Source organism: Pan paniscus, chromosome 2 (assembly GCF_029289425.2).
Source record: "Pan paniscus chromosome 2, NHGRI_mPanPan1-v2.0_pri, whole genome shotgun sequence".
In the NCBI taxonomy this organism is placed as follows: Eukaryota; Metazoa; Chordata; class Mammalia; order Primates; family Hominidae; genus Pan; species Pan paniscus.
The window spans coordinates 138,431,765-138,448,659 of NC_085926.1; the positions used below are offsets into that span (position 1 = coordinate 138,431,765).

The 16,895-nt window shown below is 41.7% G+C and overlaps 1 protein-coding gene across 1 annotated transcript in view; it reads left to right on the forward strand.

Annotated features, from left to right (window-relative positions):
* Positions 1-16,895, forward strand: part of CLSTN2 (calsyntenin 2) — a 640,674-nt gene that overhangs the window by 583,196 nt on the left and 40,583 nt on the right. Inside the window, exon 9 of the mRNA XM_034957513.3 lies at positions 13,834-13,996. Within this exon, the coding sequence (XP_034813404.1) occupies positions 13,834-13,996 (163 nt within the window). The remainder of the gene's footprint in view (positions 1-13,833; positions 13,997-16,895) is intronic.

Consider the following 16,895-nt stretch of genomic DNA (forward strand, 5'->3'; position numbering starts at 1 on the left):
TCCCCCTACTTCTCCTACTCCTGTTTTTCACTTGGCTCTCTAAATTTGTCTCAGCTTCAGGTAAGGTCAAATCCTTCTCTGGTGATCTGGACATTCAGGTTCCCCAGTAAGGGTGTAAATCCAGGGGCAGATGATTCCTTTTCACACTTTTACACTTTGGGAAATCACAGTTTTTCAGCTGTCTCCAGGGGCCTGCAGCAGGAATCCACTTCCTTCAAAGGGTCTGTGGATTCTCTCGGCTTTCCTGGTATGTTCCTGTGGGTAGTTCTTGGAGCAAACGTTCACAACATGAGCCTCCACATGTCGCTCTGTCTGTCCAAGTGGGAGCTGCAAGTTAGTCCTGCCTCCTATCTGTCATTTTTATTCTGAGTCCTGATCTTTATTTCTTGTCTTCTGCTAGCTTTGGAGTTTGTTTGCTGCTGGTTCTTCTAATTGTGATGTTAGGTTAACTTGATATCTTTCTAGCTTTTTGATGTGGGCATTTAGTGCTATAAATTTCACTCTTAACACTGCTTTAGCTGCATCCCAGAGAGTCTGGTACATTGTCTCTTTGTTCTCATTAGTTTCAAAAAAACTTCTTGATTTCTGCCTTTATTTCATTATTTACCCAGGAGTCATCCAGGAGCAGGTTGTGTAATTTCCATGTGATTGTGTGGTTTTGGGTGAATTTTTATATCTTGTGTTCTAATTTAATTGCACTGTGGTCTGAGAGACCGTTTGCTATGATTTCAGTTCTTTTGCATTCACTGAGGAGTCTTTCACTTCGATTATGTGATCAATTCTAGAGGAAGTGCCATGTGGCAATGAGAAGAATGTATATTCTTGAGGTGGAGAGTTCTGTAGATAGCTATTAGGTCCACTTAATCCAGAGTGGGGTTCAGGTCCTGAATATCTTTGTTAATTTTCTGTCTCTGTGATCTAATATTGGTTGGTTAAAGTCTCTCGCTATTATTGTTAAAATCTCTCGCTATTATTGTGTGGAAGTCTAAGTCTCTTTGTAGTCTCTAAGAACTTGATTTATGAATATGGTTCTCCTGTATTGAGTGCATATATATTTAGGATAGTTAGCTCTTCTTGTTGAATTGAAGCCTTTACCAGTATGTAATTACCTTGTCTTTTTTTTCTTTATTGGTTTAAACTAGGATTGTGACCCCTGCTTTTTTCTGTTTTCCATTTTCTTGGTAAATTTTCCTCCATTCCTTTGTTTTGAGCCTATGTGTGACTTTGTACGTGAGGTGGGTCTTGGGAAGACAGCATACTGATGGGTCTTGGCTCTTTATCCAGCTTGCCATTCTGTGTCTTTAAATTGGAACATTTAGCTCACTTACATTTAAGGCTAGTGTTGTGTATGAATTTTATCCTGTCATCATGATGCTAGCTGGTTATTTTGTAGACTCGTTTATGTGGTTGCTTTATAGTGTCACTGGTTTGTGTACTTCAGTGTTTTTTGTAGTGGCTGGTAATGGATTTTTCTTTTGATATTTAGTGCTTCCTTCAGGAGCTCTTGCAAGGCTGGCCTGATGGTGACAAATTCCCTCAGCATTTGCTTGCCTGAAAAGGATCTTATTTCTCCTTCACTTATGAAGCTAACTTTTGCTGGTTCTGAAATTCTGGGTTGGAAATTCCTAAAGAATGTTGAATATTGTCCCCCAGTATCTTCTGGCTTGTAGGGTTTCTGCTGAGAGGACCACTGTTAGTCTGATGGGTTTCCCTTTGTAGGTGACCTGGCCTTTCTCTCTGACTGCTGTTAACATTATTTTTCTTTCATTTGGATCTTGGAGAATTGTATTAGTCTTTTCTCATGCTACTATAATGAACTGCCTGAGACTGGATAATTTATAAAGGAAAGAGATTTAATTGACTTACCATTCCACATTGCTGGGAAGCCCCCAGGAAACTTATAATCATGGTGAAAGGCAAAGGAGAAACAGGCACCTTCTTCACAGGGCAGAGTCAGTGCAGGCAGGGGAAAGGCTGGATGCCTCTAAAACTATCAGATCTCATGAGACTCACTCACTATCACAAGAATAGCATGGGGGAAACAGCCCCCTGATCCAATTACCTCCACCTGGTCCCACCCTTGACATGTGGGGATTATCGGGATTATAATTCATGATGAGATTTTGGGTGGGGACACAGCCAAACCATATCAAGAGTCTTGGGTTGATCTCATGGAGTATCACCCTGGGGTTCTCTGCAGTTCCTGAATTTGAATGTTTGCCTGTCTTGCTAGGTTTGGGAAGTTCTGGATGATATCCTCAAGTATGTTTTCCAAGTTGGTTCCATTCTCCCCATCCCTTTCAGGTACCCCAATCAATCATAGGTTCTGTCTCTTTACATAATTCCATACTTTTTGGAGATTCCATTCATTCCTTTTCATTCTATTCTTGTCTGCCTGTCTTATTTCAGAAAAATAGTCTTCAAGCATTGAGATTCTTTTTTCCACTTGGTCTATTCTGTTATTGATACTCACGATTGCACTGTGAATGTCTCATGTTGTGTTCCTCTCTAAACTGGCTATCAGCTCCCATGTCGTTTTATCATGATTTTTAGCTTTTTTGCATTTTTTTTTTTTTTTGCATTGAGTTACAACATGCTCCTTTAGCTCAGCAAAGTTCATTATTACCCACCTTCTGAAGCCTACTTCTATCAGTCCAGCCAAGCCTCAACTCAGTTCTGTGCCCTTGCTGGAGAGGTGTTGCGGTCATTTGGAGGAGAGGAGGCACTCTGACTTTTTGAGTTTTCAGCGTTTTTGCATTTATTCGTTCTCATCTTTGTGGGCTTTTCTACCTTCGATCTTTGAGGTTGCTGACCTTTGAATGGGATTTTTGTTGATGTTATTTTCTGTTTGTTTTTCTTTTAACAGTCAGTCAGGCTACCCTTCCATAGGGCTGCTGCAGTTTGCTGGGGTTCTGCTCCAGACCCTAGTTGCCTCAGTTTTTCCTGTACCTGGACGTATCACCAGTGAAGGCTGAGAAACAGCAGAGATGGCAGCCTGCTCCTGCCTCTGGAAGCTCCATCCTGCAGTTTAGTGACCTGTTGCCAGCCAGAACTGCACCTATAAGAGGTGGCTGAGAACCCTTTTTGGGAGGCCTCACCCAGTCAGGAGGAACAGGATTAGAGACCTGCTTAAATAAGAACTCTGGCTGATTTTTGGTAGTGCAGCTGTGCTGCATTGTGGGGGACCCTTCCTTGTCCAGACCCTTGGACTCTCCAGAGCCAGCAGGCTATAACAGCTGAGTTGACTGAACCAAAGAAATGACGGTCACATCTCTCCCCAGGAACTTGGTCCTTCTCATGCAGATTCCAGCCTGTCACTTGTAGCTCACTGGAATTCCAAGCCAGTGGGTCTTAACTTGTAAGGTGCCGTTGAAGTGGGGCCCGCAGAATGACACTGCTTGGCTCCCTGGATAGAGCCCGCCTCCTAGGGGTATGTAGGGATTGACATTCCACCTCGCTGGGAATCCCAGGGCCAGCAAAACTGGGTCTCTGTGTTTGCCTGAGTGGCTGCTCTGCAGGGACTCCACACACCTCTGTGAGTCAGACCCGAGACCCTGGTGGCTTGGGCTAATGAAGGGATGTCCTGATCTGCAGGTTGCAAAAATCTGTGGGAGAAGCATGGTTTCCTGGGTGGGATCACTCACTGCTTCCTTTGGCTTCATGCTGTTCCCAGGTGGCTGTTGCCCCAGCCTGCTTTTCTTCATTCTCCACAGGTCGGGTTGTTTGCCTAGTCAGTCCCAATGTGAGAGTCTGGATATTTCAGTTGAAGGTGCTGAATTCAGGCATCACTTTCATTCCTCTCTGTGAGTGCCACAGACCGCAGCTGCTTTTAATTGGCCATGTTGGCCCCCAGGTCCAGCCTCTTTTTACTAGTGTTTAAATTAGTGGCCTGAGGCCGTATGGCCTTGCAAGTCTTAAGAGAATCTGGTTTGCATGGTTCCAATCCTCCTGGTAAACAGCTCTCTGTTTCATGAAATGAAGGTGACCCTTCAAATATGTCCTTTGGAGCAGGGGCTTTTGTAGTTCTGTCCATTGCCATCTAAACTGAACACACAATAAGGCTGTTGGAGTAAAGAATGGCTTTCTAGAATGCAAGGCACTAAAATAAGGTAACACACTCCTTACTGTAGCATGCTAGTCCGCTAGAGCCCAACCTCACCTCCAGCCACACATCTTTCAAGGATATTTGTTGGAATTTATCATTTTGTCATACAATCTCATCTATCTTCAAATTCACTAATTTTGTTCTCAACTTTCTCATTTATATTTAACTTATTGATTTATTTTTATTTCCTTTCCGAAATTTTTATTCAGCTCTTTTTCAAACCTGCTTTCCCTGTTCCCTTTCAAACTGCTCGTGTGGTTCCTGTTATGTGAGTTTAATCATTTGTTGTGTTTGCTATTTCTCAGACAGGCAAAGGGTTGTTTCTTCTTTGTTTTGTAATCTTTTACTCTGAGCTTATCTCTAGTAGGAATTGTCTAACACATGCCCTAAGCTGTAAATATATCTGTATTGAGAGGTTTTGAGTTTGTCTTTGCTCAGTGCCCTAAAGACTTCAAGGATGCATTTTTTAGGTTTGTTTCTCAGTTCAGGATTTCTACGGCGTGTGAACTGTGTGCATTTGGACTTGATGCCCGTGCACAGAGCAGGCCTGGGCGTCTAACTTCTCAGAGGTGACTTATTCCAAAGTGGTTGTCTGGCTTACTCCCTGCATCCCTCGGGCAGTGGCAGTGTTTATTCTGGGACCCGAATTCAGACAGTCCTTTGAAGCTTCAGGCTTTATGCAGACATCCCATCTCAAGTTTTCTTTGTGTAGAGAACTTAGGTTTCCATTCTTGCTCCTCATGGACTTTAAAACTCCAGCTGAGGCAGTAGGCCACAGCTCCTCAGCAGCCACTCAGTTTCAGCTCCCCCAGTGCAGCTATGCTTCCCTTGTTTTTGATTCCTGAAGAGTTCTCTTTCCAGCTTTTTTATTTTTGTTTTCTTCTGTTGTTAATATTATATTATATCCAGCATCTCAATTTATTTGGAAAAGGAAAGCAGTCCCCTATCCAGTCAGGCTGAAAATATGTGCTAAACATTGTATATGCCTTACTTAGCTCAATTCACACAACAAACCTATGCATAGATACTATTATTATCCTCACTTCACATGTGAGGCTCCCAAGGATTAGAAGGGTTCCCTTATTTTCCCAAAGTCAGAACATGATTCCCTAGAAATTCATGAAGCAGCTGTGATACCCAACTCATTACCCAAAGACTTGGCCTGTACCAATCCCTTTCGCTATCCTGTCTGTCTCATTCTGTGGTTCCTCAAACCCCAGGGCAGCTGGTCACTTAGCAGACTGTTCGCTCTGTTCAACCACACTCACATCAAAGCCCTCTCATTATTCTCCTGCTACAAATGGTCCTCTTCCCCTGTTCAAATCCTTTCTGTCTTGCAATAGCCTGTCTCAGACTCACTTTCTCAATCAGTCACCCCTCCATCCAACTCTTTCCCTCTCTAGTGGGTATTGTAAGCACAGATCAGGAATGGGGGGAGAATAGATAAGACGAAAGCATTATCAGAACTGTGCGGTAAAGGAAGTGGAGAAAGAGTAGGGGAATTCAAAAGCAACGGCAGTATTCTGGCTTGGATAACAGATTGCATGAGGGAGTGTTTACTGAGGCCAGGGATCACAGGAGAGGGAGCAGGCTAGGCTGTAGCATGGGAAACACTGAACTCAAACTTGGACACAGTGTGTTTGAAGTACCTGTAGAACATCCAAGTGGGGCAATTTGGAGACACTCTGACATGCAAGTACACCATTTAGAAGATGATTCTCTGCTCAAGATCCTGATTTGGAAGTGAGCATGTGAAGCTGACATTGGTTACGTGTGAAGTGAAAATATAAGAGGCCATATGTGGAAGCCCACAGTGGTGTGTATGTTAGTTCTAACTTACAATAAGATTATATGTTCCTTGAGTTAAGATATCACGTCATTTCAGCCACACAATTGTGAGGGACTTCAACAGCCCACTGACAGTGTTAGTCAGATCATTGAGGCAGAAAACAAACAATAAAATTCTGGCATTAAACTAGACACTTGACCAACTGGACCTAAGAGACATCTACAGACTACTCCACCCAACAACCACAGGACATACATTCTTCTTATCTGCACATGGAACATATTCTAAGATCAATCACATGCTCAGTCATAAAGCAAGTCTCAATAATATAAATACAAAAAAATCAAAACCATACTAAGAACACTCTCAAGACTGCAATGCAGCAAAAATAGAAATCAATACCAAGATCTCTCAAAACTGCAAGAAAACATGGAAATTAAACAACTTGCTCCTGAATAACCCTTGGGTGAACAACAAAATTAAGGCAGAAATCAAAAAATTCCTTGAAATTATTGAAAATAGTGACCCAACTTACCAAAGTCTTTGGGATGCAGCTAAAGTTGTGTTAAGAGGAAAGTGTATAGCACTAAAATGCCTTCATTAAGAGGTTAGAAAGATTTCAATTTAACAATCTAACATCACACCTAGAGGAAGAAGGGGAGAAAAAGAACAATCCAACCCCAAATATAGCAGAAGAAAAGAAATAACTAACATCAGAGGAGAACTGAACAAAATTAGACCCAAAAGTCCATACAAAAGATCAATAAAACCAAGAGTTGCTTTTTCGAAAGAACAAGATTGATTGATAGAGCACTAGCTAGATTAACAAATACAAAGAGAAGATCCCAACAAACAAAATTGGAAATGACAAAGATGACATTACAATCAATCCCACATAAAGCAAAAGATCCTCAGAGACCATTATGAAAACCTCTCTGCATATAAACTAGGAAATCTAGAGAAAGTGGATACATTCCTGGTAACACACAATCTCCCAAGATTGAACTAGGAAGCACGTGAAAACCTGAACAGACGAATAATGAATTCTGAGATTTTAAAAACCTACTAACCAAAAAGAGCCCTAGACCAGATGGATTCACAGCCCATTATCAGATCTGCAAAGAACTGATACCAATCCTACTGAAACTATTCCAAAAAATTGAAGAGAAGGAGCTCCTCCCTAACTCATCCTGTGAAACTAGCATCATTCTGATACAAAAATCTGGCAGAGACACAACATAAAAAGAAAGCTTCAGGCCAATATCCATGATGAACATAGATGTAAAAATCCCCAATGAAATACTAGCAAACTGAATACAGCAGCACATCACAAAGTTAAGTCACCACATTCAAGAAGGTTTTATTCCTGGGATGCAAGGTTGATTCAACACATGCAAATCTATAAATGTGATTCACCATGTGAACAGAATCAAAAACCACACAATTATCTTAATAGATGCAGAAAAAGCCTTTGATAAAATCCAACATCCCTTCATGATAAAAACCCTCAACAAACTAGGCATCAAAGGATCATATCTCAAAATATTAAAGGCCATCTATGACAAACCCACAGCCAACATTATACTAAATGGAGAAAAGCCCAAGAGGAACCTTTCCCCTTGAGAACTAGAACAAGACAAGGACACCTATTCTCACCACACCTATTCAACATGGTACTGGAAGTCCTAGTCAGAGCAATTAGGCAAGAGAAAGAAATAAAATGCATCCAAATAGAAAAAGAAGTCGTCAAACCATCTCTCTTTTCAAATGATATGATTCCTTACTTAGAAAACCCTAAAGACTCTACCAAAAGGCTCTTGAAACTGATAAAGTTTCAGGGTACAAAATTAATGTACAAAAATTAGTAGCATTTCTATATGCCAATAATGTTCTAGCTGAGAACCAAATCAGGAACACAATCCCATCTACAATAGCCACAAAATAAATGAAATACCTAAGAATTCGTCTAACCAAGGAGGTAAAAGATCTCTGCAAAGAAAACTACCAAACACTACTGAAAGAAATCAGAGATGACACAAAGAAATGGGAAAACATTTCATGCTTAAGGATTGGAAGGATCAATATCATTAAAATGGCCATACTGCCCAAAGCAATTTATATGTTAAATGCTATCCCTATCAAAATACCAATGTCATTTTTTACAGAATTAGAAAAATCTACTCATAAATTTATATGAAACAAACAAACAAAAAACAACAACCACAGCAATACTGAGCAAAACAACAACAACAACAACAACAAAAACTGGAGGCATCACATTACTCGACTTCAAATTATACCATAAGGCAACAGTAATAAAAACAGCATGGTACTGGTACAAAGACAGACACATAGACCAATGGAACAGAATACAGAACCCAGAAATAAACCTGCACATCTACAGCCATCTGATCTTCAGCAAAATAGACAAAAATAAACAATGGAATAAGGACACTCTATTCAATGAATGGTGTTGGGATAACGGGCTAGCCATATGGAAAAGAATGAAGCTGGACTCCTACCTCTCACCATATACAAAAATTAACTCAAAATGGGTTAAAGATTTAAATATAAAACCCCAATTATAAAAATCCTAGAAGAAAACCTAAGAACTACCCTTCTCAACATCAGCATTGGCAAAGAATTTATGGCTAAGTCCCCAAAAGCAATTGCAAGAAAAACAAAAATTGACAAGTGGGAGCTAATTAAATTGAAGGGCTTCTTCATAGCAAAAGAATTTATCAACAGAGTAAACAGCCTACAGGATGGGAGAAAATATTAATAAACTATGCATGTAACAGAATTCTAATATCCAGAATCTACAAGGAACATAAATCAACAAGCAAAAACAAATAATCTCATTTAAAAATGGGCAAAGGATATGAACAGATACTTCTCAAAAGAAGATGTAAAATTGGCCAACAGAAATATGAAAAAAATGCCCAACATCATTAATCATCAGAAAAATTCAAATCAAAACCACAAAGAAATATCATCTCATACCAGTCAGAATGGCAATTATTAAAAAATCAAAAATAACAGATGCTGGCAAGGCTATGGAGAGAAAGGAATATACTGTTAGTGGTAATGCAAACTAGTTCAGCCACTATGGAAAGCAGTTTGGAAATTTCTCAAGGAACTTAAAACAGAATTACAATTTGACCCAGCAATCCCATTACTGGATATTCAGAAGAAAACAAATTGTTTTACCAAAAAGACACATGCATTTGTATGTTCATCGCAGCACTGTTCACAATAGCAAAGACATGGAACCAACCTAGGTGCCCATCAACAGTGGGCTGAATAAAGAAAATGTGGTACATATACACCATGGAATACTATGCAGCCATAAGAAAGAATTAAATCATGTCCTTTGTGGCAACATAGATGGAGCCAAAGGCCATTATTCTAAGCAAATTAACACAAAAAAAGAAAACCAAATACCATATTTTTTCACTTGTAAGTGGAAGCTAAACATTGGATACCCATAGACATAAATATAGGAATGATAGACACTGGGACTAATAGATGGGGGAGGGAAAGAGAGAGGAATGGGTTGAAAAACCACCTATTGAGTATTATGCTTGGGTAGTACCTGTGTGATAGGATCATTTGTCCCTCAAACCTCAGAGTCACACAATATACCCATGTAACAATCTGCATATGTACCCCTCAATCTAAAATAAAAGTTGAAATTATCTTGAAAAATAATGTCATTTCTTTCTCCTTAATTTTCTAATAGTGCCTAAGACAGAATTGGTCCTCCTATTTTATAGGGTTGTGGTGAAGATTAAATAGTATAAGGAGGAATATGAAAAGCTGCTTCAATACTGAAAAGCATCTTCCAAGATTGATGGATTGTTTTTATGACTATCACCCCCTTCTCCCACCTAGAAGCCTCCAGATCTCCCATTGCCTACAGAATAAAAGCAATCCAAGTCCTCAGTTTCAGATCTCTCCTTGCAGCCTTATTGCACACTCTTCACCTTTCGCAAATGCAGCCTGACAACCCCAAACTCTGTCATCCTCATCTACCTCAACAGGGTTAACATGGCACCTTGCACAAATCTGTGCTGGATATGAACCCCGATCTGTTATAAGCCTTTTTGTCAATTCCATGACTATAAGCTCCATAAAGGCGGGTGCTTTTTTGTTCACAAAGTAGGATGTGCATTTAGTAAATGTCTGTAGGAGTTAACGAATGAGTGAATGTGTATATCTTTATATGTCCCCAAACCTAGTGCCTCTGACAACAAAAGATGAATGAATAGAGGAATAAGAGGTTTCTGCTTCATTGCCTTAGAATTTATTACTTGCCATCTATTCCTAATGAAATATTAACAGTTCTTCAATATCCACCCTAAATTCCACCTTCTCCAAGGTGAGAAGAATCTCTCCATTCCCTGGGACCTCACAGTGCCTTGCACCTGGTCTACAACACTTATCTCAAGTTTCATTACATTTGAAGATTTTGTGTACTTGATACAGCCCCTCCATTAGATTGAAAATCTTGAAAGCAAAGGACCTATCTCATAACTTCTGTATCTCTTGCAGCGCCTAGTAGACATAATAGTTGACAGATAGTAGTTGGTAGGTGAATGTATCTTAGGTTGAATAGCTGCATTCAAAAACACCTGATTTCCTGAGGAAACCAAGTCAGAACTTCCAATTTGGCCACTTATATAACACTTGGATCAACCAGTCAGAAACTACACAGAGAACCTCTCACCTGATTTTCTCCTCCTCATCTCATGGGAGGCTTCCCTGGCCCCTGACTCACACTGAAATTCCAGCACACTCCTAACTCAGACCTCCTTTGGCGTTGTCCCTGCTACCCTTCCTGAACGTGTATCCCTGGGTCTCTGGTCTCTGAGTCACTTACCAGCTATGCTGCAGCTGCCTGCCGTGGGAGTACATCTGCAGGTGTCCAGAGATTCATGTGTCTTCGGACTAGGCAAGGCCTCAGGCATCATTCTGGGGGATGGTGTCAGACATTCTTGGAGCTTGGACATACTTGGTGCGGCTGGATACACCAGTGATTCATGAACAGTCGGGAATTGAAGTTCTTCTCTCCCCCAAGGAAAGGTCACTTTGCTGAATTTTCTTCTTTCTTGGTTGAACTATGCATTGACACATTTATTTTAGCTGCCTCCTGGCTTGATCATTTTTCAATTACAGTTTGCCCCTGCAGTTCTAGCAGAGGGTCAATGTAGGTCTCTTCCTGATCATAGATCCACATTTATAAAACCCTAATTAGGCATTTCCTTTAGCTGCTGTCACAGATTACTTGGTGGAAAAACTCTGCAGGCATAAGCTTTGTATGAGCTAAAAGATTGTTTAGACGCCCAATTAGGAGCTCACTGGGGCAGCTCCCAAGCATTCCTACCTTTGACTCTTGGCTGAGGCTGTTCTTCACACCAACAATGCTCTCCCTGTTGATGTTGGAGAATATAAACCTTGCCATCTTTTGTGACCCATATTAAAATGAGATAAAATGTGTCCCTTTTATAGTAACAGGATTTTTATTTATTTTTTATTACTCAGTGTGGCAAGGGTGCCATGCATAAGCTCTCTTACCCTCTGTGAGTAGGAGTATAAATAGGCGTAACCTTTGCAGAAAAAAACATTGATAATATGTATCAAGAGTCTTAAAAATACCTCCAGCCTTTGACCCAGTAATTCCATTTCCAGGAATCTTTCCTAAGGATATAATCAGAAATGCAAACAAATATTTATACACAAGAAATTCATTATAATACCATTTATAATAGCTGTTACATAATTAATATCTGGAAATAAGTATAGTATATAGCCATATTACACAGCTACTTAAAATGAAATTTTTAAAGGCATTTTAGTGCTGATGCTAAATGAAATATGCAAACTCTCAAATTCTTATGCAGTGTGATCCAAATAGACCTTTCCCAGCTGTTGTTTCATGGATGTTTATAGGAATGCTATAAATAGAAAAGTTCTATTTTTCAGTAAGGTTGAAAAGTTATTATAGTTTGAGAATCACTGTTTTTATGCTGCGCATCATGGGGGCTGTTGTTCAATCTAGCACACTTTGGAAGAACTGGAGAAAAAACACCTAGGAAAAACATTGTAATGTTGAGAGGGGATGCTGCTACTGTTGAGTTATAGAATTACTTCTTCTTTGCAATTGTTTATGTTGTCCTACCAAAATGCTAAGTGTTGTAAATGAAATAATGCCAGAGGATTATTCTCCATCCAGCTTCAGCAGATGTGGATTGCTGTAGAGCCAGCTAAAGCACATGGATTCAACATGCCAGTCACACAGAGAGGATGGTCACCGTGAGGGGAGTGATGGAGGCCAGGATGGGGGAGCCCCCAAGTGCTGTCTGGTTGGTTCTTGGCACTCTACCTACATTCCACAGGGCATGGGGTATGGTCAGGGTTACCTCACTGTCACCCGCTTCCTCCCTGCCCAGGGCCTGACCAGAGATTTCCAGATACCTCTGGGAATATCCTCAGGATGTGAACCACATTCCAGGTTACCTCTGTTGCTTGGCTATCCTTGATTGCAAACCCCAAGCCCAGGGTGCTCCTACCTCTTTGGGTTCGGTGCTTGATTCAAATATGTAGTTCTCTACTAGTCTATCAGCCCTGCACTCTGTGTTCAGGTCTGCCTGTGTGCCACCTGTATGTCTTGGGGTCACCCCACCCCAATAACAGGCCTAGCTTGAGAGCCCTGCACCCAGCCCAGGGTTTGGTCCAGGGCACCGAGCATGAGGGGAGTGGAAACTGGGTCAGGACCTCTCACTGAGTATAACAGAACTTCACAGAGATCTGTCTGGACCCCTCCTGCTTACCTTCCGAAGTCCCCTAAAATATTCATCAGGCTTTATCAGACTAATGGGCTTCAAAAGGAGCAGTTTTCTGAGACATGAGAAAGGACAATATAAAAAGAACATTAATGAAAAAAATCTTATTTCAAACTGAAAGGAGAAAGATTATTTAGCATCCCTGTTGGTGTTATCTATTCATGAGAAACAGCATATTTAATCCAGCATGGAATTGTAGGGAGGGCTTTGATGCCCTCACCTTGGGGTCACCTTCATTCAGAACTCATCTGTCTCCTCTGCCACAGATGGCAGAGTCGATGGAGACAAGAGGATGCAGATGAGAGACATTTCAGAGGGGTCCTCCACAGGGTGTGGGGGGATTAGAGGGAGTGTGAAGGAGAGTCCAGCATGACTCCCAAGGCACTTGCTTAGGGATAGGACCGGGGGTGGCATCGTTCTCTAGTCTTGCCACCTGTCATGCCTCCCATCTCCCTTTCCAAGACATGCCCATCTTGGTTTCTATCTTGTCTCATGCTGTATGAGTTCAGTCCCTTGAGGTTAAGAATTGTGACTCTCTTCCCGCCCCCCAGCATCTCCACTAATCCACTAAGCTGCCTTCTGTAGCCCTGGGCACTTGTGGTTTCCCAGAACAGAGGGTTTGGGGATTCAACAACTTGTGTGGGTATAAAGTGAGATCCTTGGTTCCTGATCAGCCTAGCAATAATCAGAGCCAACTGGAAATTTTGACACAAGATTCCCAGCCCTGAGACCAGGAGTCTTGGGTTTAAAAGGTTGTGAAAGGGTGCCCTGTACTGAGTCCAGGCCAGTAGGACCCACTTGTGGTTCTTCTCTGCCTCCCCAGGTGCACCATGGTAAGGCTGAAAATCTCCCCATCATCCACTATCTGCCTGATATCGGATTCTTGGGTGTTTCTCTTTCCCACAGTTTGCCCCATCATGTTTGATGATGAGCTTCTATAACTTCAGTGTATGTCAACTGTTATATTCCTTGAGTGCTTTGCAATAAAAATTGTTGACCAAAAAATGTGTTGTTCTCCTTTCATAGAGTAAAAGCCTGTTTGATGTTTTATTACATATTCAATTTTAAATGTTGCTTCTCTTTCCTTTTCTTAGATTTGTGACAAAGAGTGGCACTACTATGTCATCAATGTGGAGTTTCCTGTGGTAACCTTATACATGGATGGAGCAACATATGAACCATACCTGGTGACCAACGACTGGCCCATTCATCCATCTCACATAGCCATGCAACTCACAGTCGGCGCTTGTTGGCAAGGTAATCCTAAGTGAAACCCTTTTCTCTGACCTGTTTGTGAATCGTTGTTGGAAGATACCAGTAGAGAAAAAGGAAAAGCAAGTGGTGTGAGAATAGGCTAGAAAAATTACTACCCCTTACAAAAAAAAAAAATGCAAGACATATAAAAATAAGTATAAATCCACAAACTAAACGTATTGTATAATAACAAGCTTAAGGCCAGATTTTGATTTTTAGATTGACATGAGCAGTTTCATGGTTGTCTCTGAGTTTCTAATGTATTTTATTATTTTGAAGTCTTATTCATTTCCAAACTGGGGCAATACAGAGAAAAAAACTGAGTATAGAATCTTGTGTTCAAACTTCTGGTTGGCTCTGATGAGTGCTAGGCTGATCAGGAACTAAGGATCTCCCTTTATCCCCACACAAATTGTTTAAGCCCCAAACCCTCTGTTCTGGGAACTCACAAATGCCCAGGGCTTGCCCAGAGCTGTGGAAGGCAGCTTGTCCACAAGCCACGAGGCCACAGAAAGCCACGCTCAAGGTCAGCTCAGCCCTCAGTGCCTTCCCTGGCATCTAAGGACAGAGGCCCTTTATGCCTTCCTACTTGAAGGTGTCTGCCCCTTCCTCTCTTCCTGTGCTGTTGCCTCTCTCCTAATCCCCAAACCCAGGCTAATCTCCTTGGGATCAGGAAACCCGGCTCTCCAAACATGCATGTGATCTTTCTGTCTCTCACTCAGGTCTGCTGGAGTCTTTGTTTCAGCTCCTTTAAGGGCTGGGTATGCTTTGAAGTACCAGTAAGAGAGCAGAAGGATATGAAAATGCTCCCCAAATAAGCAGATTAGTACTTTGAGATGTGGCACAACCTTGTGTTGATGGATTCTGTGAAAATCACCAAGATTTGTGACTTTGACTCTTCACCATGAGGGGCTGGGGATAGAGGTGGGCTATAGTATAAGAATATGCCGGCCGTGCACAGTGGCTCATGCCTGTAATCCCAGCACTTTGGGAGGCCAGAGCGGGCAGATCACGAGGTCAGGAGATCGAGACCATCCTGGCTAACACGGTGAAACCCCGTCTCTACTAAAAAATACAAAAAATTAGCCGGGCATGGTGGCGGGTGCTTGTAGTCCCAGCTACTCGGGAGGCTGAGGCAGGAGAATGGCATGAACCCGGGAGGTGGAGCTCGCAGTGAGCTGAGATCACGCCACTGCACTCCAGCCTGGGCGATGGAACGAGACTCTGTCTCAAAAAAAAAAAAAGAATATGCCTTCAGAAGACCAACTGACCTATGAGTGAACTAGGACTGACACATGCCCCTGTAGGTTGGACAAAGTGAGTTATGGGCAGCTCCATGTAAAAGAAGATGGAAAGGAGTACATACAGTGCAGCCTGGAAGCACTAGAGATTCAAAACCCAGGAAGGAGATAAGGTATAAATGAGGCAAGAGAAAGTGTTTTTGAGCTGAGCCCACCTACTTGATGTCTCACATGTGTCACATGATAGCAAAATGTTTATTAAATATTTCAGTAGAGCTTGGCAATGAGAGTATCTTCAGTTGCAGGCTCCCCAGAATGCCAGGTAGACCGTGTCACATGGCAAGAGTTCATGAAACTATTTAGTATAGCAGGGCAGTGATTCAGAGGTTGCACAGGAATCAATAACACTGAACACAACTATGCTAGAGAAATGTTCCCCTGGTGTGGCTTAGTGCCCTAGCCAGACACACTCCAACCAGCCTGTGGGTGTTATGGAACATAGCCTGGATAATGCCCCTAAGAAAACACTGCCCTAATCATGTCCCCTTCCATGTTACCATGCTTCTTCTCAAGAGCCCCTCAGAAACCACATTTGAATCCCTGTCACCCCAGTGTGCAATGGAAACCCACCCCCATGTCTGCAAGGCCAGCTACAGCAACTGCTGCTGAGTTACATGCCTACTGCCCAGAGTGGGGAAGTAGCCCCACAAAATAAAATGTGATTTTATAAGGAACTAAAATCAATAAGAATAAGCTAAGTTGCACTGCAATGACAACAAGCCCCAACTCTCAGTTCCTAAAATAATTCTCACTTCATATTTACTGAAAATCAGTGAGAGTTCTTTTCCGCCTTATCCACAGTCAGTAGACAGAGCAGCCACATTGCGTGGCTGGATATGTAGCAAGAGGAAAAGAAAACATGGCAAATCGTGCACAAACTCTTAAAGCTTCCACCTACAAGTGATGCCAATAATTTTTATTCATATTTTATTGGCCAAAGCAAGTCAGAAGGCCACATCTAACTACATCAGGGCAAGAAAATGAAATCTACACTGTATCTAGAAGAAAAAATGAAAATATTGTATTAACATTGATGAACACCACAGTTTGTCCACCAGGCCAATAGATATTTGTTTGGCTCTCTTTCCCACGTAGAAAATACTCCCATCCTTCCTTAAATGGGACATGCCCACATTCTCACTTCTTTCTGGTTCCAGGCTCAATGTCCAAGCTTTCCGAGTGATTTCTAGTGATTGCCTCATCAGAGTGAGATGCACAGAGGCCTACAGCAGGCCACATTGTAGCTGCACTTAATGTGGAGACCTATATACTAACAGGACAAATTACTTTCCACCAAAGCAACCACCATGCCCTCCCCACCAACATACACACATTCATGCATCTGCATACGTGCACGTGCACACATACCATACAACAGTAGAATGAGGCAGACCAACCAGAAAACTCTTTCACTAAGAGGGAGAAATACAGCAGTCTTTGGTCCACAGCAATTCTGAAATCCCTTGGGGCAGATGTTATAAGGGCCCCTCCCTTAGGGTGGGAAATATTATTTGTGGCCCTTTATTCCATTCCCCGGAAGATATTTCCTTCCTTAGTATCCTCCTAGGCTACATCTGAAGAGGACATTGTCACTCCATAAA